This window comes from Chaetodon auriga, chromosome 1, assembly GCF_051107435.1.
Source record: "Chaetodon auriga isolate fChaAug3 chromosome 1, fChaAug3.hap1, whole genome shotgun sequence".
NCBI lineage: Eukaryota > Metazoa > Chordata > Actinopteri > Chaetodontiformes > Chaetodontidae > Chaetodon > Chaetodon auriga.
The window spans coordinates 6,065,874-6,093,062 of NC_135074.1; the positions used below are offsets into that span (position 1 = coordinate 6,065,874).

General features: G+C 42.3%; 1 protein-coding gene across 2 annotated transcripts in view; it reads right to left on the reverse strand.

Annotated features, from left to right (window-relative positions):
• Positions 1 to 3,198: 3,198 nt before the first annotated feature.
• Positions 3,199 to 27,189, reverse strand: part of mtss1lb (MTSS I-BAR domain containing 2b) — a 66,845-nt gene continuing 42,854 nt past the window's right edge. The window contains exons 4-14 of one of the 2 annotated variants that reach the window (XM_076735108.1): positions 21,198 to 21,282; positions 20,272 to 20,363; positions 19,789 to 19,863; positions 15,442 to 15,599; positions 14,271 to 14,378; positions 14,064 to 14,161; positions 12,615 to 12,897; positions 12,284 to 12,358; positions 8,712 to 8,894; positions 7,381 to 7,546; positions 3,199 to 6,884 (exon numbers count right to left, since the gene is read on the reverse strand). In XM_076735108.1, coding sequence (XP_076591223.1) covers positions 5,998 to 6,884; positions 7,381 to 7,546; positions 8,712 to 8,894; positions 12,284 to 12,358; positions 12,615 to 12,897; positions 14,064 to 14,161; positions 14,271 to 14,378; positions 15,442 to 15,599; positions 19,789 to 19,863; positions 20,272 to 20,363; positions 21,198 to 21,282 — 2,210 coding nt within the window. In that variant the 3' untranslated portion in view covers positions 3,199 to 5,997. The remainder of the gene's footprint in view (positions 6,885 to 7,380; positions 7,547 to 8,711; positions 8,895 to 12,283; positions 12,359 to 12,614; positions 12,898 to 14,063; positions 14,162 to 14,270; positions 14,379 to 15,441; positions 15,600 to 19,788; positions 19,864 to 20,271; positions 20,364 to 21,197; positions 21,283 to 27,189) is intronic. The other variant, XM_076735185.1, reaches the window with a different exon arrangement.

The window sequence follows — 27,189 nt, forward strand, 5'->3', positions numbered from 1 at the left end:
ACTTGAATGTTGTAGGTTTCTTTGACAAAATCTCACCAAGAAACCATCAAAGTAATATAAGCTGCCTGTGAGATGATGCCAAAAAGATGTCTAAAAAAGCCTGATCAAAATTAATTAAAATATAATCTACACTGAGATGGAGCATCAGACCTCCAGCTGCTTGCCTTCAAACCACCTCATGTTAATGTGTACAGCAGGGAGAAGTTTACCCTAGCTAATGCCTCCAGCCCTTCTTTGAACAACACACCCAGGAGCCATAATTGTACCACCCGTTAGCCATTACCACACACACCCACATTTGAAACACAGCACACACGTATACTGACACACAGTATACAGACACACACACACTGAGAAAGGGGAGGAAGAGGGTGGAGGGGAGGTGGACAGAGAGAGAAACAGAGATGAGCTCATATTCACTGTGGACTGTGGTGAAAATAAAGACTTCATCAGAAATGGTTTTCATTAGCTTTGATGGGCTGTGAGGCACAAAGAGACTGCATACAGCCGATGGGACTCTCATCATGGTGAGTGTTGTTTTCTAACTTGTCAGCTAGACGGCATCCCTGGGTATACTGTGCTGATCAGTGGATGGAGGATGAGTGGAAGAGGAAGATGACAGAGAGGGAACAGGAGAGAGCGATACACAGGTGTATTAAGTCTGGAAACGGAGGAATATGTAAATTCTGTTTTCTTTGCTTTCTTCGTACTAGTTGGTCAAAGATATGAGTGTTGAAACACAAATTCCATTGATGATTAATTGTCAGTTTTCGTACACCTCGAAGCTTTTCAGACAATGGTGCTGCTGAGTGTTTACATGTCAATACTGCTGTGGTCCCACATCTCAAAAAACAAATCACCAAACTAATCATTAAGTTTTCATTACACATTAAAGGAATAGCTCAACATAATTGGCTTTTCAGCCAGAGTTATTTGTTTTCTTCCTACAGTCTTGTCACTGGGTGCCAGGCAACCTGCAGAGACTCCAGAAAGTCATTACACCTGGCCAAGAAATAATCCACCAAATTGCTCTTCATGAAACCACATCTTGCCATTTTCACACTTTGTGCAAATCAAACAAACAAGATATACTGTAGCATGTTAATATGAGAACTTTAGAGATGTTGGTAGGTGGATTATTTAACTTTGGACAAAGCCAGGGTAGCTGCAGCTAGCTGAAACATGTTTCCCTGTACTTCTAGCTCTTATGCTATGTTAAATAAGCTAAGTGCAAACACATGAGAGCGGTGCCGATCTTCTCATCTAACTGTGCAAGAAAGCCAATAAGAGTTAAAATGTCAAAGAATTCCTTTAACAGTTGACAGTCTACTTAAGCTCATAATAGTCATTGGTACATATTTTATCTAATACTCAACAGCACCATAGTCTGGGAGGCTAGCTGTTTGTACAGAAACACAGTATTTTCTGATGCAAGTCATTATTTCAGCTTTTAATCAAGTATGCATACTGTAACTACCTGTAACATGAAAGAAATGTACCATGTTCCATGTTGGTATTAATCTAGATGCTGTGCAGCTCACACGCTAGCCTTGCTAGACAATAAGACAGCTAATACCCAAAGAAATTCAAATGTAGAAATGTCACTGAAAGTTTTCAACCTTTTAACTCAATCAGATTATGAAATCAATGTTAAAGAAAATGTTACTTTTTACAGTGCTAGTTCCTTTTGGACATGCTGCAGTTAGGACTGTGTAGTTTCCTCATTTGTGGAAGAGGGAATTGTTACGTGTGTGTATCCAAGATGTGCATATGTGTGTGTTTATGTGTACGCACGCATGCCCGCACGCATGTAAATCTGGCTATGTGTCTATGTATGTTCCTACAGAATGTCCTGTTTTCATTGTAGCTCCTGCTTTGCCCATGTGCCAGAAGGCCTACTTCTACCCACATACACACATACACTCATGGGCACATTGACACATCTGCAGCAGAGTCGTTATTTCAGCTTGTTCAGACAGTTAGTTTAGTACACAGTAAATTCAGCATGTTAAAAAAAGACATTATTGTTTAGTTAGATAACTTTTTGTGCAGTTGACTGGGCATTTTAAAGGAAAATAGCAGTGCTGTATCTGCCTCTCACCTCACACTCATCCATCATCATTTGGGATTAAGCAGGGTTTGACTAATTTGCAGGGAATTATAAACCTTTCAATCAAGCAATAACTTACTGTAGATGACTGGCAGTGAATTCATTTGTTTCAGTTTGAATAAACATACAGTTCATACTCATTCAGACTAGCGGAGTTGGCTCTAGCAGTGTCCTTGGACGTACAGAAACTTTAAATCATTCCATCAGAGCCATGCACTGTGCAATAGCTTTTAGATGGGGAACATAAGTAGAGTGATTAACAGTGATATTTTCCTTTAACATACCCACACTGGAGCATCATTGTGAATGTACGCACATGCACACTATCTCTGTATTGCTTTCTTCCTGCTGAAACTGGTAACTTCATTCCTTTGTACAAGAAGTTCCAGCACTGCAATCGCTCAAGCAAATCAAAAACGTACAGTCCCATGTCGCCCTTCATCTTGCAGTACATTCACTAGACGTGCGTATATTCATGTACAGTGTGACCTTGACAGGCGGTCTTACACAAACTCTTCAGATGAACACTTTCTCACCCAAAATATGCTTTTTTGGGGGATGGAGTCTAAGCCCGCTGCTCTCCCCTTCCACCCTCTCACCCAGTCAGATTCAGCTGATAGAACAAACAGCATCCACATGTGACAACACACATACAGTAGTCCCCCCCCGCCCCCTACAAAAAAAAAAAAAGCATCCCCTTGCCGAAGCACGGTGTCAAAGTTCAACAAAACAAAAAGTGTGCTGGCAGGTGACAATGTTTAAAAATTGCAAACGCTCTCCGCTCTACCTCTTTAAATTAAATCATTTTTGTTTTAAACAGCCACAGATATGTTTAAAACAGTGCTCTATTGAGGAGAAAAACAAAAAGAAATAAGTCTACAAAAAGAGCATGTAAGAGCTCACCGGCTATGTTCAGGTCACTGCTAGAAGAGCGTACAGACATGATGATGAAGAGTTCACTAGCCTACAGTTCAACAGCCAAACAAGGACACACTCACTTCCGGCCCACACATCCTACATCCATATGTTACACAGCTTAGTCGTTTGTGTTACAACTGGAGTTTTTTTTCTTTTTTTTTTTACATTAATTAAAAGTAAGACTAAATATTCAAACAGTACTGCAGAATGAAAAAAAATAAGAAAACTGAATATTCCATGTAGTATTTTCTAACAAACCTTTATACCAAATCTGTGTGCCTGATTCTCATTTACAAGTACAGCACAGAGTAAATATTGTTTGAACAGGCAGTGAAATGCTCATTCCACATGTTTTCCTCTCTGTCAGTCGCCGACCTGCTTCTTTGCAATCAGCGAGCTCATCAAACAGGCTTCACCTTTTCCTCACGCATTAATGTCCATAAATAATCCCTTCACATAGCCGTGTCCTGAGCTGAACTGGGTTATTTGCACTGAACTGATCTGAACCATAATGGGGTAGCCTGGTGAATATTTTAGCTTAAATTGTAAAGGAGGAAGGTTTCAACTAGAGTGAATCTGGAGCAAAAAACTGTTGTTCAGCTATGTTCAAGGCATAACTTTGCTTTCTCATAATGCAAAAATATACAGTATTTATAGGTAAGAATATTTGCAGATAAACTGGAGTGCTGATATGTATTTGCACTTGAACATGAAGATTACTTTGTAATATTCAATATTATGGACATTGGAAATACAGTCCCACAGCATTTAATGTAATGAGTACATTCATACCACTCAAACGTAGATCCAATGAGCGTACATGTACATGTGCAAATACATTCAAGTCCTTTGTTGATGTATGTTCGAGTGGTCTTGAACCCAAATTATAAATAAACGTATTTCCTGCTCTCCGTCTCTCCAATATCTCTGTGTGCTGATAGTTTTGGTTTCATTTGCCCAGGGTTTGAGATTTCTGTATTCACCCTGAGACGATGGAGGTGAATAGAAATCCATTTTTCTTGCTCAGTGTTAGTAAATTGAACATTAATGTGTCTTCTCTGAAACAGTGTAACCCTTTGATGTGTTGTCAACAATTTTCAGCTTCTCTTATGACTGGAATAGAAAGCAGGTCTGTAAGACATGTCGCTGTTGACCTGTTCAAAGGTAATTTTTCAATGTTGTGAGCACCTCAAACAGAATTACATTCACCTCCACTGTTATGGGGTGCAGGCAGAAATCTCAGAAACAGATATCTATTTGAATGGCTTATGAGAAATCTGTTTCTTTGTCATTCAGGTGAACCAATCCTTTAAAGCCTATATCCAAAAGTAGTCTGACCTATCTGTGCGGCGTATTTTTTGCAATATGTGTTCAGTCCTTCAGATTCCATTGCAACCACATCATAAAAACCTCCAGTGCTGTTCACAATCCACAGCAGGCGATGGCTTGTAGAGTCCTGAAGAGCACTGACGTCCAATCCATTTTTAGATCAATGTTTTGCTCTACTTTCTTATCCCATCTCTCATTTGACCAATCACTCCAATTCCACCAGTCTTCATCACTTCCTCTTTGTCCCTTTCTGTCTTCTTCTTCTTCTTCTTCTATAAATTAAATTATTTCCTCAGGACCCAGTCTTATTGGCAACTGTCTCTCTCACTTTCGCTCTCCCTATCCTACAGTATGACTACAGCAACACCTAGTGGTTACTGTACACACTCGACCGCCTCTCAAAGTGCTTAGTTTTTTTTGTTGTAGTTGTAATTGTTTTTTTTGTTTTTTGGTTTTTTTTTTTTCATTTCCTCCACCAGACAGAGACAGGGACAGGGAGAGAGACGCACCAAAATGAAATCACAGTCAATGTGTAATTTAGCATTCCTGATGATTGCCTGAATGTGACAAAGGAGAACCTACAATCCTCCATCGATCCTCTTCTTGGAAACAAGAAAATAAAACACATTTATTGCTCCGTTTCTGATTTATCATTTTCTCTCTGGTTCTAGAAAATATATATGAATATATCTATACGCCTGGATTACTTCTCGTAACTTCTTGTACAGTGGTAACAAGGTAAATGACGTCACAATAAAAACAAGGAAATACACGCACAACACACAGGAGAAAAGCCCTGCCCTCATTGGGTAACCAGCTGTCCTGCAGCAGAGCTCTACCCACCCCCCTCCCACGCACACACAATCAATCACATTTGGCCACACGCATACACATGAATGCACGCACACACGACACACACACAGAGAGAGGGGAAGGGGGCACTAGCACGGTTCAATGCCAACAGTATTTTTTTTAAAGACTCTTTTACATGAGGATGAACCAGAGGAGGCCTCTGGCTTGTTAGCTCCCCGTGCTAATACCAAAGCTTCAGTTCAGTGGGCTAATAAGTACAGTATGTTGCTGCTGAGACAGCCTGGGTTCAAATCCAGCTGTTCACATGGCACGCTGACCCCTCTCTCTCTTGCCCCCCTGGCCCCTCCTTCAGTCATCAGTCTTTCATCTGGGATTAGACAGTCGGTTAGTTGGAGAAGAGGATGGGGAAGGGTGTAAGTCGGCAAACAGAACCCAGTCTTTCTTTCTTTGCCATTTTTTTAATCTTATCTCTTTTTAATGTGAGTCTTTCCATCCCTGGGTGAAGGTGTACAGAAGACAAACATGCGTCCAACACACACTAGTTATAGTGGCCAGCTAGGAGCCTGTCAATATTTAACTTTTAATTGTCAGCACGGGTTAACATTATTAATGTTGTTATTATCATTATATTATATATCATTTACTCTAATGATGTCTTTAAACTTGTTTTTTGTGGATGTTTTTGTTTTTATTCATCTTCTGTTATATTATAGCTTCCCCTACATGGTTAAGTTTTTGTGTATGTACTAGGCGGTTGGGTTGCACCACACCAACACCTGATTCCCTATTGGCTGACAAGTATTATCCTCTTCCTGCTTCTCCTGCAATCACAAGATGCGTGGTGCCGAGCGGTCATTGGAGACGGTCTTGCGGAGGCGCACTCCTCTCCTGATGGTGGTCAACATGTCGCCGGACCCTTCTGCCCCCTCTGTCCCTGTCTGACTGTCGCTGGGGCCAGTTGGCGGCAAGGTTGGGTCATCGGGGAGGGCGGGGAAAGGAAACTGCCCTTCTCCAAGTGCATGCGCGCTGGCTACCAACTCGCCAATCTTCTCCACTAGGCTGTGCCTATTGGCTGCGATCATCTGATCCTCCTCTGACCCGGCCCCTGAGCCCGTTCCCATTGCAAGCCCCCCATGCTGCTGGGCATAGACCTCTAACGCTGCCCCTGACCCCCAGGCAGTGTTAGGAAGGCTGAGGCGCTTTGGTGACGCCTTCACATAATCAAGCGCTCCCTGTGCATCCTCGACTCCAGTGAAGAAGACACATTCATCACTGCCCACACGCACAGGCCCACCACCCATGTGCCCTCCACTTGCATACCCACCACCTCCAGCGCCAGGTGAATGTGAGTCCCCAGGAACAGTGGGTGTTTTGACAGGCACAATGGGTGGTCGGATGGGGATGGGCCCCGCGTTGGAAAGTGTGCGCCTCACGCCCGGTTTGGTAGATGGGGTTCGGCGGATAGTGGCAGTGCCTGGAGTACCTGCTCCACCTCCACCAGCTCCACCTGGTTGTCCTGGTATCCCATGAGCACCAGGACCAAGAACCCCACTAGGTAGTCCGGCAGTGCTGGCTGGCCTCTTGGTCTGGATCATGCGCCGGTAGTTCTGGGCGATGTTAGAGTGGCGAGGAATGGTGGAGGACTTGTCAAATTCTGTCTGTCCATCTGGACCTTCAGCATCACCGTTCACTGAGTAGCAGTCATAATCTGAACCTAATGTGGCAGGAAAGAGGGAGGTAAGAATGGAGATGATATTTTTGGAGAAGTGAGAGGAGAAATGCCATCATAAGAGGAAAGACAGTGTGCTGTGAGCACTTACTGGAGCAGAGATAGCTACATTATTGGGGAGGGTATTTGGATAATGGATAAACCAGCACAGTGATACAGGAACACATTTGTTTTTCAGTGTCCTCTTTATATTGTCAACCTCCAGTTGCTTTCAAGGACACTCACACAATGTACCTTTCACTGTGCTTGCTGCTTGAATGATGAAATAGATAATTCAGAGGTTCTAATGAAAGTGATAAAGCTAAAGATCATTGTGCAGTGCTTTCAAATATTGATATTTCACTTAAAAAAATGTTGTGCCAGTTTAGCTTTCCTGAGATTTTACAAAATATTCAATGATGGATGTCCCAGGAGAGACTGAATAAATGGATGTAAAACAAGTTTAAAGGAGTTAGAGTTGTAGAGAACAGCAGCGGTTCACCTTGTGAAGGAATTGTGTCCTCGGAGCAGGACGGGGTTGTGGTCTCTGTGCTGTAGCCACTGGAGTACTGCAGGGAGTCTCTGCTGCTTTTCTGCTGCTCCATACTCAGTCCTCTGGTGAGCACCATGGCCAGGTCACTGGCTGCAGGAGAAACCTCCTCTCCGTGCTGAGGACACACAGAGAGAGGCTGCTTTCCATTGAAGTTTAATCAGACACTTATTTCAAAACTAAATTTAGATTCAAGAAAATCACTTCTATCCTTTTGCTAATTACGTGTGGGATATGGAAGAACTTTTATGAACTCCAGTGAGCTCACACATTGAGCATATAGTAGGCAGTAAATGAGCTGATAATTCACAGTTAAAGATAATATTAAAAGAAACAAACAAATAAAAACCATTAAACCATCTCCAGTAATAAAAAGTTAGCTGCAGATTCAGCTGCAGTGTTCTTCTGACTACTGACTACAATCATTTTGGATGTGGGTAATTCAACAAATGTTGCACCAGGAGAAACACGTGTCTCCAAACCAAACCTGAATCTGGTAAAATCTGACTTCTATCACAGCTCCAATGATAAACTACATTGATGGTTGACATGCTATTATTGAAAAAGCAAAAGCTTTTCAGGCAAATGTACCATCAGTTTTTAGCTGCATTGTGCCTATTTTTGTTTTCCTTGATACAATTTTTGTTTCAACATTCACTCAGTATTTTTTTTAATATACCTTCATTCCGTACATACTGTACATTACTGTACATGCAAGCACATATGAGACTGTTATAGAGTTCCTCTGTAATTCATCAGATTTCTTACTGGCCATGGTGCTGTCAAACTACTTTTATTGTTGGGGCTTGTTCCAGCGGGACAGGCCATTAATGTCTGCTTACATGTATTGGGTTCACTTTAACAGACGTGGCATTAAACTACTTATAGGTTTGGGCTCATTGACAAAACACTCTTGACTGACAGCCCTTGTTATTATTTTTTTTTTTCATAACTATACACTTGCATGGCTGGAACAGACAATGCCACACCCTACCTATGGATAAAGGCAGAATATTTTTCTTTTGAAAAGATACTTCTTCAGATAGATTGGTCAAGACTTCAGTTTATCAAACTTGATCAGTCATTGGAAGATGTATTGCTGCAGCTGTCAACTGACCACAATGATGAGCATGGTTTATTATAGGCCATACATGCATTGCTGTACACACACTCACAAATAGCAGAGCTATCTATCCACACACCTAGCCTAACCTATTTTTTTGGTTTGTCCAAATGTAATTCTCCTGCATCTCCAGCGTACTTGTCAGCATCATCAGCGTTACCTTGGCAGCAATAGTAGCCGGGGTCATTCTGGATCTCTGCGCATCATCGGGGTGTGATGGCCCAGCGTATCCCTGGGAGCCCGGCGATGCCTCGTTCTCCCTCAGTCTATCGAGAGGTTCCTTCCTCCTCTGAACTGCCGCTGCAGCGACCGGCTGCTCATACTGACCTGCTTTGGACCAATCCTGAAGAGGTGAGTAAAATTAATAAAAGGGAAGCAGCAGCTTGGATTAGGTAGGGAGGACTTGTCCACTATCCAGCAGTTTGAAGCCCTTCATCTGAGTGCAGAGAGAGGGGGCCTTAATGGGCAGATTGTGTCTGGGTGCTTGGAATAGTGAGTGTGCGTGGGCGTAGGTGGGCAGGGGCCTTTTTTGAGTGAATGTGTTCATGTTGATGAGGTTGACTGGTCAGCTCTCCACAGCCTGCTTAGTTTTGGCCAATCTCCAGTTGATTGCAAAACCAACAAGTGAGACAGGGGAGGCCAAAAAAATATGCATGCACACACAGCGAGTGGGGATGAACACATTAAGGAAGCAAAGCAATGTGGTTATGAATGAGTTAATCAGGTGATGAAAATTAAAAGGAAATCAACCCTATGCAACTGAAATGTATTAAACGGAAACAGAAGAAAAGATGCAACTGAAGAAATGGAAGCAAATGGAGAACAAACCTTCCAGATAGGAACCTTTGATGTGGGAGAGGAAGAGCTGGATCCAGGGGGGCGGTTATAGGGTGGGGACGCAGGAACAGGAAGAATGACAGAAAGAGGCCTGGTGGAGCCAGAGTGAGAGAGAGCGGGGCGGAAGGTAGCGAAGGACGTGCCAAACTGCGGGATGAGAGACATAGTCACGTCATCAGAGAAAGAAAAAGACAGAGACATACAGAGAGAGGCAGCCAGCTGTGGTGGGGCACCACGGGGCCAAACACACAAGATTAAAAGCAACACACACACTGACAACACACACACACACACACACACACACACACACACACACTAACTCCTGTGTGTGACACAGAAGAGCAGGAACAGATTTGACAAAAACAGAATTACAAAACAGAATTAGTCACTGCTGTCCATGCATCAGAATGACTCAAACTAGGTGTAATTAATCTAGGAACGCCTAGTGGAGCCTAGAAAGCCTACATTTCACCACTACTTTATGTTTCTGTTAGAGAGGTCATGGGATGTATTAAAGCAGCCCCAAGCAGATAACCTTGTTTCCAATGTGCTTGTATCAAAGTAGTTTGAACTGATGTGGTTCTGTTTCATATGACCCCATCCCAAGTGTGGGAAACAGTTTGATGGTCCCCACAGAAAAGCTTAGGACGAGGTTGTGCGCTGGTCTCTATCAGAGGTATGGAAGTTAAACAGATGAGCATTTGTCAGTTAACCCCCATCCTCGACGTTTTTGCTATAATACTGATTGAAAATGTCTGATACGGCAGGAAGTTCCCCTTTGTGTCTCTTGTCCAACTAAGTTTTCATGTGCGCCGTCTTCTTCGCCTCATTCTACTGCACAAAGCAGAAATGGGCTGACCTGCTGAGTACAGATCCACTGCAGCTACAATCACTGAGAGCGGCACCCCTGTTCAGTGTGTTATTTGTTCGTGTCACATGTGTTATTTTTTCCCATCAGCACACAAGGGGCAACAATGAGCCCATTCCAAATTCAAAATCGAATGGACAAATAGCCACAAGAAAAGTATGCTTAATGGTTTTATTGTTGCTTTTGGGGAACATTCATGACTGTCCCTCCACGCAGCAGTAATCAAGGTAACCAGTGGATGTGGGCTGTACAATCCATCTTGACAATGCGCGTCACTCATATTAGAGATGGATCACAGACGTGCTGCTGTCAGATGGCTGTAAAGGCTGTTATTCCACTGAAAGGGAAGGCAGTCATATACGCAAGCTGCTGTGGATGATAGATGCTGCTTAAAATCAGACATGAATATTTGCTTTGCCTCATGAGCGTCATTGGAATTGTGTTTTTTTCTGCAAACAGATGTGCGTACCGGTCAAAGAATGAAAAATGAAAGGGAAAGAGACAAGCTCTCAAACATAAATAAAAGGAATATGGGATTTTGGAGAGGTTTATGTGAGTGTGCCCCCACCGATGGTGAAAACAGCACAGAAGACAAGTGTTCCATTCGTAGCTTGCTGTTGACCTGATCTCTTAAACCAGAATTATTATTGAAGCTGAATTGCTTGTGGCACTATGCCTCTCCAACCACTGCAGAGACCAAAACACAACAAAACAAATCCGCAGGTGAGGAAAATATTCCCATTGTGCTAAGGAAGGTACCACTTTGCCTTATGTGCCTACAAAAAATATCCTTCATGTGGAAAGCTAGGAAATCAAACAAACTCCTCATGTCTGAGGTACATTTTTGCTCATTGTTCTCCCGTAAAGTTAGTCAATGGGGTTTGATGTGATGTTACTGAACCACCAGAAAGCATTCTCAGCTTGAAGCCCATTAGCACCCAGAGAGCTACTACTGTCTGTTCTGTTGCAGGTTTGCTTTTCCATTCAACAGGCAAAGTTTCCCACTGTTTTCAAAAATCCATTAAACACTTAAAATACAGCTCCTGCTACCTTGGTGCATGTAACGTATCATTTTAAACAGCATGTATTGTGCAATTATGTTCTATAATGACTTTGCACCTCAATCATCAGAGTTGTTTCAACAATAGTTCAATTTTTTTTTTTTTTTTGTACCAGAAATTAAGTTTTGTTTTTTTTTTATCATCACTGCCATCAGAAAACAGCACTGGAAAAAACATGTCAGTACAAAAATGTAATATGCTGTTCAATAAAATTAGAACTGCATGCTGTTTCAATGGATTTATGAAAGCGCTCGAGTCGAATAGATAATCAAACTTGCTGCAGAACAGATGACAGGTTGGAAAATAATATCAGATGATTGAAACCTTCCATGAACACTGATGGATGGAGGGAAAACATAATTTAAACTTGCATTAACCTTTGGGTAAAAACGTGGGCCTGCAACAGAGCTCGATCATCACCAGTAACTCATCTTTTTACCTTTTTTTGCCCAGATGACATTCATATGTTGTGTTTGGACACAAAATCCAAATCAAAACGTAAAAATCAAACAGGGACTTACATATTTTATTTTCTCTCTACACTCTTTGCTTCATAGCATCAGAATCACAGACTGGCCAGGATGGTAAATATGGAAATGTTGTGTACAGTTTTCTGGACTTCTGGATATGAAAGTGTTCAGTTCCTCCCTCTGTTGCTAATGCTGATTCATGAAATTCCCTCATCTATTTTGATGGCATTCAGACTTTTTTAACATACAAATTATCCATTTAGTATAAAGAAAGTGAAAAGAAAATCATTGTTTAATATCTAATAATTCCATGATCTATTGGCTTCTGTTATGAAATAAAGAAACATACAGCTCTCATTCTAACGACTGATTGATAACTAAATGTGCCTGTTCTTTTCCATTTGTGTCACACTTGAATTGCTTTTTACTTATAATTTAGTTTGAGTGCTATGCTGCTGAGGACTCCATACTGTACATTATGATTGGGAGTACTTACAGTGGTAGGGGAGCTGCATTCACTGACTGACTGGCATGTTTCTGAGGCCTCTGACGACGCTGAGCTTGATGACTTCTACAGCAGAAAGAAATGAGAACAGAGGAAAAACTTTATTTACTGATTTGCCAAAGAGTCCATATGTTCATGTGAACATTGTGTGTGTGAGAGGCTTAAATATCCATATTTGCATGCTAAAAATACCAGTGAGGTGAGATACTTCTGTTGATTTTCAAAGTAAATCAATTTGGAAAATCAAATGTTGACTTTCTGATGCTAATTCAGTGACATGGCTGGATGTACAGTATGTGTATGTATTTCAGTGAGTTTGTACCTGGCTAGTGATGTCTGAGGGCATGGGCGAGGGGGGCTTGGAATAGATGTTTGCATCCTGGGACACGAAGCCCGAATCATGGGAGGATACGCTGCTGAGGCGGTGGGCGGCGATGCCCCCTGGTGGCGGAGGCTGGTGCGGCAGGCTGCTGCGGTAGCGATAGGAGGAGGAGGAGGATGAGGTGGGTGAGTGGGGCTGGGAGCCTCCACCACTGCCACCAATACCACCACTACCGCCTCCCCCTGACGAACGGGAGGCACTACTGTGGGCACTGTTGACGCTGCTGCAGGAGGGTGGAAGGGAAAGGTGCAGAGGAGCAAGGGGAGGGTGGAGTGACAGAAGGGTGAGGAGTGTGAGGGAAGGATGAAGGTGATGGTTGCCAATGTGGAGTAACGAGGGGGAGAGAGCATGATGATAAGGATGTGTCAAAGTGATGGGTCGATATAGGGAGAAGAAGGTGAAACAAAATTGGGAACATATGAGGGGTTGGTCATTGGCGAAATGATAAACAGATGATTGGAGGATGTTGTGATTACGTGATGAGGTGACGTTCAGGAGTCGTTGACAGCAAGTTGTTGGTTTATCAGGTTCGTGAAAAAACGCAATACGATGACGCATTTAAGTCACACACCAGTCACAGTTAAAGCAGAGACCCCGGGATGAAAGGAAACCAGGTAACCAAACACCCCGCAGGAGAGAAAGAGGGCAAACCACGAGTGCACACAAACAAGGCCGAAAAATAGAACATAGACAAGAAGGAGACAAGCACAGAGAGTGATGGTTGTGGTGAGGGAAAAGGGGGGAGAGACAAGGGCAGGAGGGGGAGGAGGGGGGAGACAGAACGTGTGTAAGCTTATGAGGATTCAAGGAACACACACACAAACACGCAATAAACACTACAGGCGAAAGGCTGTGAACTTGCATGCTGTAGAGCTTCGCCTGGAGGGTGACTGCTACTACATGCACACACTGACAGAGACTGATTCACACACTTACAAGTGATTTTTTTTTCTTTCAGACAAAGAACTCCAGGAATCCATTTTTAGCTTACAGTCTCCTTCTCGTTGGGTTCTTTCTGTTATTCAAAGACTCTGAATTTAAGTGTCGTGTGCATTTGCAGCTAAAGAAAGCAGAGATTGTGCATTATGCTGGTAATATCTACTATTTAGGCCAAAATTCAAAATCATCTTTTGTTCAGCCGCTCATAAAGAAGGTCCACACTTCTAGAGAAAGTTTCTCTGTCTGAAGGCTGTGGTACATTTATTTGGTGATACCACTAAACTGACGATGACCAGACGAACGGTAATGATGGACTGACACACTGACGGACAGACTGACAGTGACACATAAACATCAGAGAAGGCTCCTCTTTCTGATACTCAGGCAGTTTATAAGGCAAGGTGCTGGTCATGTCTGTGTGTACATGTGTGTATTTGTGTGTGTGAGTACCTGCACATGCTGCTCTTGCGGGAGCCAGAGCTGCTTGGAGATGAAGGAGGGGTCTGATAGGACCAGCTGTAATCTGACCCCTTCAGATCTTTAATCACCTGAGAGAGAGAGAGAGAGAGAGAGAGAGAGAGAGAGAGAGGTTTAGAGGTTTGTTTATTACTCGTCTCCTTCTTTGAAGGTGTTCTGCATGTCGCGGGTGTGTTTCACCTGTTCACTAGCAGGGGGCAGTTTGTGAGGATCGGTTGTCAGCACAGTGAGGTCATCGATGATGGCCTGGAGGTGGGTGATCTCTCCCAGCATGGCGATCTCTCCATTCTAAACAAACAAGACAGAAACAAGGACTGTGAACCTTCCCCTCTTTCAATCAGATGTTTCTTAGACTGTCCTTTGTGGAGCTCTACGTATTTTTATAGAATGACTAAATGTTTCTCCTCGTTTACTGTGATCTGGTTGTGACTGAGGAGGATGACATCAAGTAGCTGGGATGTGTTAGTCAAGAGAGTGAATCTTAAAATCTCAGAACGACATTAAAGATCTGTTATTTTGCATCATCAGGAAAGGGGCAGTTTTGCCGTTGTTTATATTCCTATAGAAAACAGCAATAACACCAACGCATTAACCAAGATCTTTCCCTAAATTTGCCATAAATGCCATTATCCCAACACGGATAAAAAAAGACATATTCTTTAATACTATGGTTGTATTACCCTAAACACAGTCTACTGTGCCATTACTCATTTTTGTTTATTGTTTATTGGGATCTGTTATTGCCTTTGTCATAAATACTCTTACTAGGGTCCATATTCCACCAGCAATGATTCATGTATTTTAATAAATAACATAGCATATGTGTCAGGCTTCTACTTTTTTCATGTATTTAACAGACGTGTGGGTATACCCATGTCACTTTCTACTGTGATGAAACCTGCTGATAGTAACAACAACATTCACAATTTCACTTTGATTAGTCACAAGGGAGCACTTTTATGCTTTTATACCAACAATCCAGGGTCCTTGTCTGTCTAGCTTTTGCAACCATGGCAGTGCTAACATCAACCAGTTGACCTACCAGTTTGTTGAGCACAGTTGTAGAGGGAGACTGAGGGAGCTTGCATTTTACATGACTGACTCAAGACTACACAATTCCTGTTCTTTCTTACTGGTCAGGTTTGGCTTTGCCCGTGGCGAAGGTTTCAATGCAGCTTTGGGCCACACTGTTCGCATCACCCGATAAGCAGAGGAGAGCGAGTTTGTCTGTGCTTTCCCTGCAGACCAACAGTGCCTCATCAGTGCCTCCACAGAAAGTGCTTTCCCCCCGTCTACCCACATTTCCCTCCTCCCTTCCCTCCACTCTATCACAGCCCCTCCATCTCCTCACCACGACAGGCTGAAGGAAGCCGATGAAGGTGCAGAAGCGACCCCTCTCCTCCACGAGGGCCCGGCGCACTGCCTGCTTCTCTGTCTCCTCCATCAGCAGGCACATGTCAGTCACATCCTGCATGGCACTGTCCAGCTGAGGCTGCAGGTCCCCTCGCCCTGGGGTGTGGGGGGTACATTGGTGGTGAGAGAAAAAATATTAGGCAGAGGAGGGTGAGATAGGCAGGTCAAGGAGAGGAAAATGGTAGAGAGGTATGAAGGAAAGAACAGCAGTTTTCACCAGAGGAGGTCAATGGCAAGGAAGTAGGAAATGAAAATGGAGGTGCAGGTAGTGTAAGTGAAACAGAGAAAAGGTGTTGCAGGATAAATCTCCACCAGCATCTGCTTCCCATAATGCACTGCTCCATCAAACCACTGGCATATGGTACGTTATGAAACGTGGACTGAGTGAGACGAAGCAGCGACACCTTGTTTGATGTTTTGGCTCTGTTTTAGTTTTGATAAAGAATCTACACTGTAACTGCATCAGGTTAAGTTTATATCACTATATTAGACAGACAGCAGCCACCCTAATGACAGAATATCCTGCATAATATAGATGGACACAAAAAAGCATATCCAGGGGCCATGGAGCATTGTTGTACCTTACAAGCCAATACCTGAACGGCCTATATCTAATCATGTCTGATACTAAGTAATTAATAATATTTTCTAAAACCTGGCTATTTATCTCCTTGGTCCTCAGGAACTGAACAGATTTGATGTCATGTTTAGCAATTCTGGAGCTAATTCAAATTAAATGTAGGAACTTTTCTGAAGCTTAAACTTTAAACCTGAAATAACTGATTTTTGGCCACTTGTGTGCAGCAGAAATAAGCACTTTGCTATGGTGAACTTTTTAGAAAAGAGTTGCACATCCAGTAGACACGGCGCAATATTAGCATTCATGTTTGTGTGCACCTGCAAATGTAAGACCAATATTCACTCACTTTTAGCTCTGTTTTGGTCTCCACCAACTTCTGAGGGAAATATGTGGCTCTTCAGCTGATAAATGTTCCATGTTCACCAGCTAGTCACCAACTTTGTCTGCCAGCTGTTTGGTGCTGGACAGGGAGCAGACGGCAGGGTTTAAGAGCATTTTGCTGAATACAGCTGCCTGCCATGGCCAAAATTCAACTGCAAGACAGGTCAGTTTTGTGGATCCTTCCATGTATACAACAGTGTATGTCTTTAGTGCTATCTTTAACATCGTTGTCACTTTCTGAGGAGATACCCAGTCTAGCTAAAGACTCAATTTTCTGTGGTCTCTCATCATGTTGCCTAAGATTTGGGCTAAATGTATACATAAAAAGTTGATCACAGTGTGTGAAAGTATGCAATTTTCCCACTGTCACTGTGTCAGTCCACACCCCATGTAATGGCAGCACAGAGCCAAAGCACAAATAATGTGTTTCTGTCTTAAAACTTGCTGTGATTGCACAGCAATCAGTCAATGACATAAGATAAGGCGTAAGTGGATAAGTATCGTGTAGAAAATCTGAATCCTAGTTACTGTTAAAAAAAAAAAAAAAAAAGGAAATGCATGAATGGAAAGTAAGATGAAATAACTCTCTGTAGTGTTACAGCATGCAAAACAGTCAGTGGACATGTCTGCAGGAACAGAGATAGTGACAGACAGAACCAGAGAGGAGGGCTGGTGTGAGAGCAGAGAGCCTGCTGTGTGACTACAAAGCTAATAGTAGCAGCTACCGAAGTCATGCAGGAGTCAAGGAGGAAGAACTTCAATTACATCATGCATTGTCGGAGTGAAACTGCACAACTCCAACTTCTCAAACAACTATAACTATAGAAAAAACTATAGAATCTGAAGTCTAGTCTGTCACCAGGAGAAAAACCTGAAATGAAGCATCTGTAGGAATTTCAGTGTTGCAACTACTTTTCTAAAAAGTCACAGTCGCTGGCGTCGTATACAGTGTATTTTTCAATACAGAAACGTTTCTTAGAAAGATAACCTATTTCATGACCTCCTGTCAGTGATTATTAGAGCACAAAACAAAACAAAACAAAACTAGGTTTTCAGAAATGTTTTTGTGCATTAAATGGAGCTGTCATGTTGGTGGCAGTTTGAAAGCAGAGAGAGCTCCAGGTTCAACATGTGGCACTTAGTTTGTGGCAATATAATTCATTGCAAATGACTTCGTTACTAATGTATGAATGTACCACAAAAGCAATTTAACCCTTAAACGTCAAATTAATATAACTGGCAAACATCTCTACAGACCTCATCTAGAGCCAGGTAACACACACTGAGCTACAATCTAATATAACCAATCAGTTCAGGATGTCTGGAAATTTTGAGTAAATGTCTTCAGAAGAGTCCAGTATCAAACACAGTGCTGCTCTGTAGTGAACACTGGCCCTGTAGTACACTGACAGAAAGAAACTTCTTTGTCTTTTTATTTACATTAATAAAAATGAGGCCAAACAGGAAAACACAATGTTACCTGCTGTTATCTGCAACCTACATACCTTGAGAAAATGCTAACATATGTTGGGTCTGTAAAGTCAGTGCAAACTAGAAAAACAATAATTTTCAGTAATTTTGACACTTTGATAGCAGAGATTAAAAACAAATACTTTGAGGACTAGATGGGACTCAAGGGTTGATTAACTAATTAAAATGAAGGAATTAGATAGGGCATAATGTAGTCCTGATGTTTTTAATGGCTAAACTATATGGTAGGGCACTTCAGACAACACCTGTACTCTTACTTGATCTTGAGGCCTCTGTCTTGCTTTTATTATGTTATTTTGGTTTATATGATGCTTATGTGGTTGATTTCATAAAATAAATGTTTGCTTAGTTAAGTTACCACAAACTAATAACTACAAACTACTTTAACGCATAAGAAAATGGGAAAATAGGGCCCCCTGGTGGGTTAATCCAGTAGTGATTATAAGGCTCTCCCCTAAAGTGAACTTTCATCATTATTCCCATTTGCAAAACAATTGCCAAATATACACAGAGATGCCAATGAGGAACCCTTGTATCACAAATTTAAGAACAAGACCTCAGTAATATGTTGGATAAATTGAGTTTGGATGGGTTTTACTTCCACTATACATGCTTGCATGTTAATCTGCAGGAGAAGGTTGGGAATGTGAGTAAACAAGGAGGTGATGCGGCAAAGCTGTAGCGAGCAATACGTTGATACTTACCCTGCATCTCTATTACAGGGGGGACAAACACCACAGGGCGGGAGAGACAGAGAGACGGCAGCAGTAAGAAGGGGAGACAGCAAAAAGGAAGCAAAATAAGGAAAGAGAAAGGGGGATAGAGAGAGAAAGAGGGGAGAGAGAGCAGAAATAGCAGAACTCATTGTTAAGGTTAGTACAAGGAAGCCATCACAAGACAGCCACAGTGCCACAGGTTAGAGCAAAATAACACTGCTGCAACCAAAAAACTGAATCCAGAAATCATAATAATACCATCAAGCATCAGCACTGACAAGGCTAACCACACGCCTGCTAACAGAGCAGCAAAGGACACTCCACTGTTTCACTTTCAGGTTCGCCTTAATGTTGTATTATCATTGTTTTTACTGTTAATAATGTTGTTTTGTTTAGTCATTTAATTGTATGTATGTGCTAAATTCTATTTATTACAAATGTTTTACAGCAGTTTCAATTCAAAAGTATCTAACATGAACTCAGTTTCGGTCATACAGTTGCTTTGCAATTGAAAAAAAATATACATAAAAAATCTTATTTAGAAATGTGCTTTACAGATATCTTGCATTTATGTATTCATCTGCCTGGCAACTGAATGGAAGCTGCTCCACAAAGAAAGCACTAATTATTGGTCGCCGCATCGCTGAGTGAAGTGTTTCAGGACAAATGAGAAATGAGCTGCAATACTAGTCAGCACCACTAGATGGTGATATAAGCCTACAATTCTTTAGGCCTAGCCTGTATGAAGTCTACGGCTCTCGACCACCGTCATACAGTTTTCTGTATGAGTGTGTTGGCATTGAATGTGATCAGTGTATTTCTAGTCTGCTTTGTAAAGCTTTTATCAAGTATCCCAATTAGATACAAACCATAAATCAACATCTGATCCAGTGTTGGCACTACTCGCAGCAGTAGTGACAACATGGAGACAATAGAGGTAAAAATGAACTGAACGTATCCACAGCTACGACACGAGCTACACAGAAACACCACCGACACTAGCAGAACCTCATGGTGTCTGAAGTGACCTTGCAAAATGTTATTTGACCTCCACGGTGTGACCTTCTGTCAAATGAGAGAGGAGCCTGAGCTCCACTGTCAGACTGTTGACTGTTACCTTTACGAGCCTTCTTCTGGAGTTTCATGGTGTCAGATGACTTCTTCTTGATCTCGTGCCGTGACCTCTTGTACTCTTGAAACAGGACGAACAGAGATGCTTTAGTAGCAGGAATGTAAAGCGCTCTGTGTGAACTAATATTATCTTACATTTCCGATATTAACCCAAATATAGACACTTGCAGACATTATGCAACCCAGAGCCGACTAATACAGACTTCACATTGATCAGTAATCCTAAGTGATTTGAGTCAGCATTGAAACCAGTAAGATTTGTGTAAAAGAGTGAGAAAATCCATATAAATAAGTCTCAGGGTGCATTCACATTCAATTCAAAGTTACCACTATGCTATTATCAGATGCATCTGCCAATCATGAACTGTCAAGAAAGCGATTTCCTAAGCAATCTGTAAGTGATGTACATTTATGGGGCTAGAACCTAGTAATGCAGTGGTTTCATGAATTAGCATCACAATGTGGTTACCTTTGGCATGATCCTTATCCAGCTGGTTGGCTGTCTTCTTCCAGTCCTCAATCTTGTCCTGGAGAGGCGTGATCAGACTCTCCATCAAAGCACTGTAGGAGAGACAGAGATTTAACAGGAAGGTACATGAATTCAGAGACAGTTTATACACCATGGCAATAACTGCTGCTTCGTTACATTCAAAATCAGTCTAATCTGGACTGATACTACCATTGTAGTACTTCCATCAACTGACTGAGCATAAACAGTAGCGACCCCCGTATTCCAACCACCAAGCCCCACTGAAAATGAGAAGCTACAGTTTATTTCTGGAATGAGATCATGGTATAAATTCCCTCCACGCGTCGTTCCACTTCATAATTTTAGTATCTGGAACGCTGCCCCCCTCCATATCCACACATGCATACATATGTGATACAAATGCACACACGTACAGTAAATGTAGGCTCATTGGAACATGTGCATAGAAGCAGAATAGTTTTTAGACTGACTCGGTCTTCAAAGGGACTCCCATCATTACCATGGTCATAGATCATCATCATCACCATCATCATCGCCATCAATGTAATAGCTTTTTGCTGTGGAAAAGTCATTAGAGAGTATGGCGAATGAAGGAAAAGGCAAACAATGTTTGAAAACAGACTCTTGGTGAGGTTTCCAGAGTGGTCTGTGTTGCGTGCCAATGGTTGTATTCATTTACAGTCATTTAAGCATGTACAGACAGAGCAATGCTCTGAATGGAATCCATCCAGCTGACAAGAAAATCTCACCAAGCATTGGCCCATCACAACTCCAGAAACAAGGTCAGCTTTAGATGAAAACACACAAGGTTTAACTTCTGAAAAACCCTGATGGGCCACAGTGTAAGGCCAACAAGGAAGGACAGGACGCAAAGGAAGAAGGTCAAGGAAGGACATGTATCTTACTTGGTGAACTGGCGAAGTTTGGCCTCAATGCTGCGATGCCTCATGCACATCCTGGTCAGAGCTGAACCGATGTCTCTGGTAGCCCCTGGAAACACAAAACAACCACATTTGTATGATGAAGCACAAAGACTGACATAAACATAAATGCTACCAAAGAGTCTCAGCGCACATTTACCCCAGAAGGCCCTTTTCAGTTCCACAGAAACCACACAAAGCCGAGATGAATATTTACATTACAGCTATTAGTGTTCTGTGTAAAGTAAATGCTGGTAAAAGCATTGTATTCTTCAAACAGATGAACAACTACCACACTGTTGTATCCTTTAACATTTAGCCAGTATTTACACAAGACACTGATCTGCCTCTCGTAGCTGTTCTACACACTCTTGCTTCACCCAAATAAAGTAGTGTCTCGTGAGTGTGTGTTTGTGCGAGAGCCAGAGACCCAGTTTCGTGAGCTGCTAACCTGCAACTGTAAACACCAGTCTATTTTAAGACAGAGTAGGTCCATGTGGAAAAAGCTGACCCCTGAGTTAAAGTCAGTTTAACTGATGGCAGACACTGCTAACTTCCAAACAAGGTGCTAAGAGCTGCTGCCGCCGCCGTACAGGTGGAGGGCCAACAAGAAAACATGATTATAGCTCCACTCTCATGCTATGTACTTAAAGACTTTCCAGCAAAGGTAAGGCTTATACAGTATATGGTGCCGAGAGAATACCATAATCACTGCTGCTCCAGCAATGTACACACTGGAAAATTCAGATTAAACAGCAGCCAAATGGGATTTCCTCGAGAGACACTGTTTATCATAAGGGCTTAGACAGGCTTACACAGGAAAACGCAGGAGGAGTGCAGAGGGAGGAAGGGCGTTATTCCAAAATGTTATGTACCAGATTAATATTTCAATCCAAACCTGAAAAAGCCAGTGTTTGAAGGGGGAAGGGCGTGGTAACGTCTCCAAAATGATACAATTCACAATTTCAGAATGAATAGGATGAACGTTTTCAAGACAGTCAGTTTTTCTAACTGAGCTGCCATTGTTCTCTTATATGCACTTCAGTTGTAAACAAAGTAAATTAATTCCAAAACTGGATGTTTTTTACTTTCAAATTTTCTCATTGACATTCACATTTTTGGACAGAACTTCACCCCATAAAAACACTCACACAGAGGATTTGTAGCCATGCTTTCCACCATTTTACCACAGACTGAAGTATCTCAACAACTACATCATCACTGTGAGCATGTTAGCATGCTGTGGTTTGCATTTCACTGCCTGTGCTCAGCCATGCAGAGACCCTAGCATGGGTGTAGACAGTCAGTCCACCTCTTCCATATTCATGGCATGACAACGTGAAACAAGAAAGGTCTATGACCTAAATTCATGGGACACTGTTTTAAAACTTTCTAATTCCCAGCCTTAACATTAACTTCATTTGGTGTGTGGTCAAAGGAAAGATCATGGTTAAGGCAAATAAACTATGGTTGAGGTTAAGGTGTGGTTAGCATCAGGCAACGAAAACACTTGGTTCAGGCTTGGGAGCGATGGAGTTATGGCTCATAAAAAGGCAAATGTCAATTTTACATCTTTGACAGTGAGAAAACTTTCTTCATGGAGTCAGACACAATCTATTACCCCAACCTCCACACCTTTATTGTCTTCCATGCTACATAAAATGCACTCGCACTCCTGCCTGCACCGGGACTGAACTGACTGCTTTCCTGGAGACACTGGGTTGAGAACATGGTATGTACTAATAGAACAAAAGAGCTGTTCTGAATGTTCAAAGTAATCGTTTATGTTTCTTATGTCTATGTCATTCAAGGATATAACACTGAACCTGATTTTCATTTCACATTAACATTAACTAATATGAAGCACACACACACACACACACACACACACACACACACACACACACACACACACACACACACACAGGTAGTTCACGGTGACAGAAAGTTCACAGGGATAAAACTGCATTATCTCCTATTTCAACTCCTATGCAACTCAGCTCCAGTGTGGGATTTCTTCTGGTTCTCATTTAAAAATGAATGGCCTCGTGCTGCCCTGGACTGAACATCCTGGATTGCCTTGCTCATGAGCCCCTCGATAGTAATTAGTATGTCTTGATTCATTTCCTATTGGCCAGTCTGCAGATTCAAACCAGCAACCCTCTGATTAAAAGAGTCACAAAGCCAATACTCACATATGTTACCACATATCCATACACTGACAAATGCCTAAGCACACACACACACACACACACACACACACACACACACACACACAATCTCTCTCACACACACACACACACACACACACACACACACACACTTACACTGTGTGTTATTCACATCCAGAGAGAAGTGCTCCATTCATAATTAACAAATTCCTCCCTCACGCCTCCTGTTCTACCCGGCAACCATTCATTAAAGGAGAACCACCCTCCCCCAAACACGCACATTCACACACACACGCACACACACACACACACACACACACACACACACACACACACACACACACACACACACTTTAGTGCTTCAGAAGCAGTATTTTGAACTGTGTGTTGACATTGTGATCCAAACCCGAAATCAATAAGTGGATCTTGAAACTGACGTGGAGAGAGAGTGAAGCAAAGTCACATGACTGGCAAGGAGAGTGTGTGTGATATTTTATATGGAAGAAAAGTAAGGTTGGGACTGGGCAGAGTGAGAGGAAGAGATGGAGGAAAGATGAGAGAGCATGAAGACGAGAGGGGTCGCCTTACACATTTTAATGAGCTCACTGCTGGCGAGAGCACCATGGGACTGGAGTTACAGCCAACTGTGTGCTGCGTGTGTGTATGTGTGTGTGTGTTTGATCTCGACATTTATGATGGTCCTCTTCCTGTTTGTCTGTTATTACCATGCCTCTCAGACTCCATAGGAGATCAACAGCTACATGAAGGCGGCACAGAACACACACCACTCACATCTGGAATACAGCTACTGTGCGTGAGTGTGTGCATGTGTGAAACAACAAGCCTTAGTCTGGCTTGTTGTTTCTTGCAAAATCACCAAAACAAGTAGTTTCTGTGCATTTTTAATGTTGATTCAACACTATTTTATGTGTATGAGGGTTTGTTGTTAGTTGGGTTAGAAGCATCTCCAAAAAAGAAAAGAGGTGACAGGTTCGGTGGTTGTCAAAACATATTCAGTTCCAGCAAGAATAAAGCTGTAAGAGTATTTTCTGCATTCTCATCATAAAAAATGGGTTGTATTCAAAGTATAGTGCAGTTTACTGCAGTCACAGAGAAACACTGCAACCATTCTTCCTCTTTCTGCCTATTCATCAATCATCACAGCACCTATTACATCAAGTGTCACCAATTACTCTGTTGCACTTGTAACAGAGTAAGTAGTTTTCAGCAATACATTTGTACAAATAGATATATCAAAATGAAATCTGTAGTCTATCTTCATTTAACTCAAACGTCACATGACTGCTGTTACTTAAAGCTGCACTTCAAAATATTTATTATACATATTTACAATAGATCCAATTCTCCACTTTTTCATATTTCACTGTCCCTGTCTCAGCTGGTCTGGTTTTTTTTTCACTTAAGTGCACCAGTCTGTCCTACAGAGAGAAGGAGGAACTCCCTCCTGGGAAGTATGACTTTATTTCCTTCCTCTCTCCCTCACTCACTCTCCCTTTCCTGCGTTTGATCTTCTTCCTGGCTGTAAAGCTCCCTGTGAAATTACATGTGTGTGTGTTTGTCAGAGGGACCCACCCAGACAAGGTACTGAATACTTGCATTATCCTGTAGTTTCACAGATACGGTTATTAAGCATTTTGTGTCATTTCTACCATGAATCTTATCCAGCATGAAAAATGTGAAAACCAAAACCCATTATTGGATTATAGAATGTTCTTTATCAACTGTACTATATGCAACAAATATGCTCCTTTTTGTTCGTTCAGCATGAGCTTTAGACAAAGCAAAAGAAGTGCCATCGAGAATATTAATAATACTGCTGCAGAGAGGGGGTGCTGACCATAACACACCTGATAGCTACAAAATTAAAATGGACTGGATGGAAATTTAAAAGTGCATGTGTATGCAGGGTAATAAATGATGTGTAAATTCTAGATGTTATGTTGTATATGAAAATACTGCATAAGACATTTTTCTGGTTAAAATCAAGCACAGTTTCACACACCAGGAAGTGTTAGTCGGCTCAATGAATGGCAAACTAACTGTTTGTCTTCATCACCTAGCAGCTGACTTCAGGGAGGGCAGCTCACACGCTTCCACCTTCAGTCTCACTCTGACCAAACAAGTCTCACACCAAAACTCTGCGACAATAACAGAGCTGAGCAGGCGAACACATTACGGTCAAAGCCTTTCCGGTCAAGCAATGGTTAAACTAAGCGAACGTTGATTATGTACCGTAACCCCAGATTCTATGAGTACAGGCTCAGGGTTAGGGTTAGAGGCCGGGAACAAATCTCACTCTCTCCAAGCTGTAGTCAAAAGTTGGCAACCCTGATTTAACTCACAGGTTTGTTATGGTTTCCATGACAGCACTGTTGCTAAGGTGAGAATCAGAATGTTTGTTGCTAAGGTCAAATTGTCTGCTGCTACGGAAACCAATGTCTGAACCGCGCTGCAAGAGAGAGACTGAAGGACAGATACACACACAAACACACACACACACACGCACACACACACACACACACACACACACACACACACACACACACACACTCATACATACAGTAACTCCGCCATGAAAACCGGAAGAGGGCTTAGAGCAGAGAGTGGGAACAGGAACAGATAAATCAACACACACACACACACACACACACACACACACACACACACACACACAAAAACAGACACACCGCACACTATGCTGGAAATAATTACCAAATGATCAAGATTGCCACTCTTTGAGTAAAGAACATGTTCAATGACACTGAAGAGGCCAGCAGCCGTTCGACTGTGGATCACAAAATGGGATAATAAAAGGCAAGACGCATTTCTGAGTCTACAGCTTGAAAAGCAAATCAAATAACCTTCCAACACACGGCAGCAGGACTGCCCTGACACCACCAGCCACACCTCATCTTGGTCATATCCTGCAGTGATTACAGTTGAAGTTACAAACACACACATGTACTGTTATATACTGTTGCTTTCCCAGAGAATATCATGAGCCTCTTTGAACTGTCTGCACTCTAATGATAACACACTCTCTCTCTCTCTCTCTCTCTCTCTCTCTCTCTCTCTCTCTCTCTCTCTCTCTCTCTCTCTGCCTCGGGCATCTGTGGCCTTCCCACCGGTGCATCTCCATGGCAACTATTATCTATAATCTTGCAGAGGGATTCGTCAGCCCCTGTCTGTCCATTTGCTGCGCAATGCAAGCAAACATGCAACTCCAGAAGTGAACGGTAGTGAGTAGCAGATGCCCACTTGGCTAAATGCATCCAACATGTGTATGCAAGTGTGTATAAGTGTGTGTGTGTGTGTGTGTGTGTGTAAGTAGTGTGTCTAGTCATCCTTCACTTTACTTTTACAGTTACAGTAGCCCCAGTCTGTGAATATTCCCTATCGATGTGTGAGCTGTTTCTGGAAATGAAGCAGTTGTTAGTGTAGCAGTGTGTCTTACTCTGTTTTATACAATATTACACTAGCAGGCTACAAACTGCAGCACTGCTCTTATACACTCGAAAACACTTTGTTCCACACAACACAGTATTCATTTATTACCCACATCACAACGTGACTTCACATCTGTTTTCAGGTGTTAGCGCGGGCTAATGTGACCCTCAGGCATGATCCAAATGTGATGAGTGCCAGTTACTGCAAAGACACAGCAGATCCTTGAAAGTACTTCACTTCTGTTGGAACATGCCGGACATCTGCAGACCTGTCACCACCAACCTGTGGATTATTGCTCGACCAATACTGGATTGTTGTGGCCGATACTGATATCAATA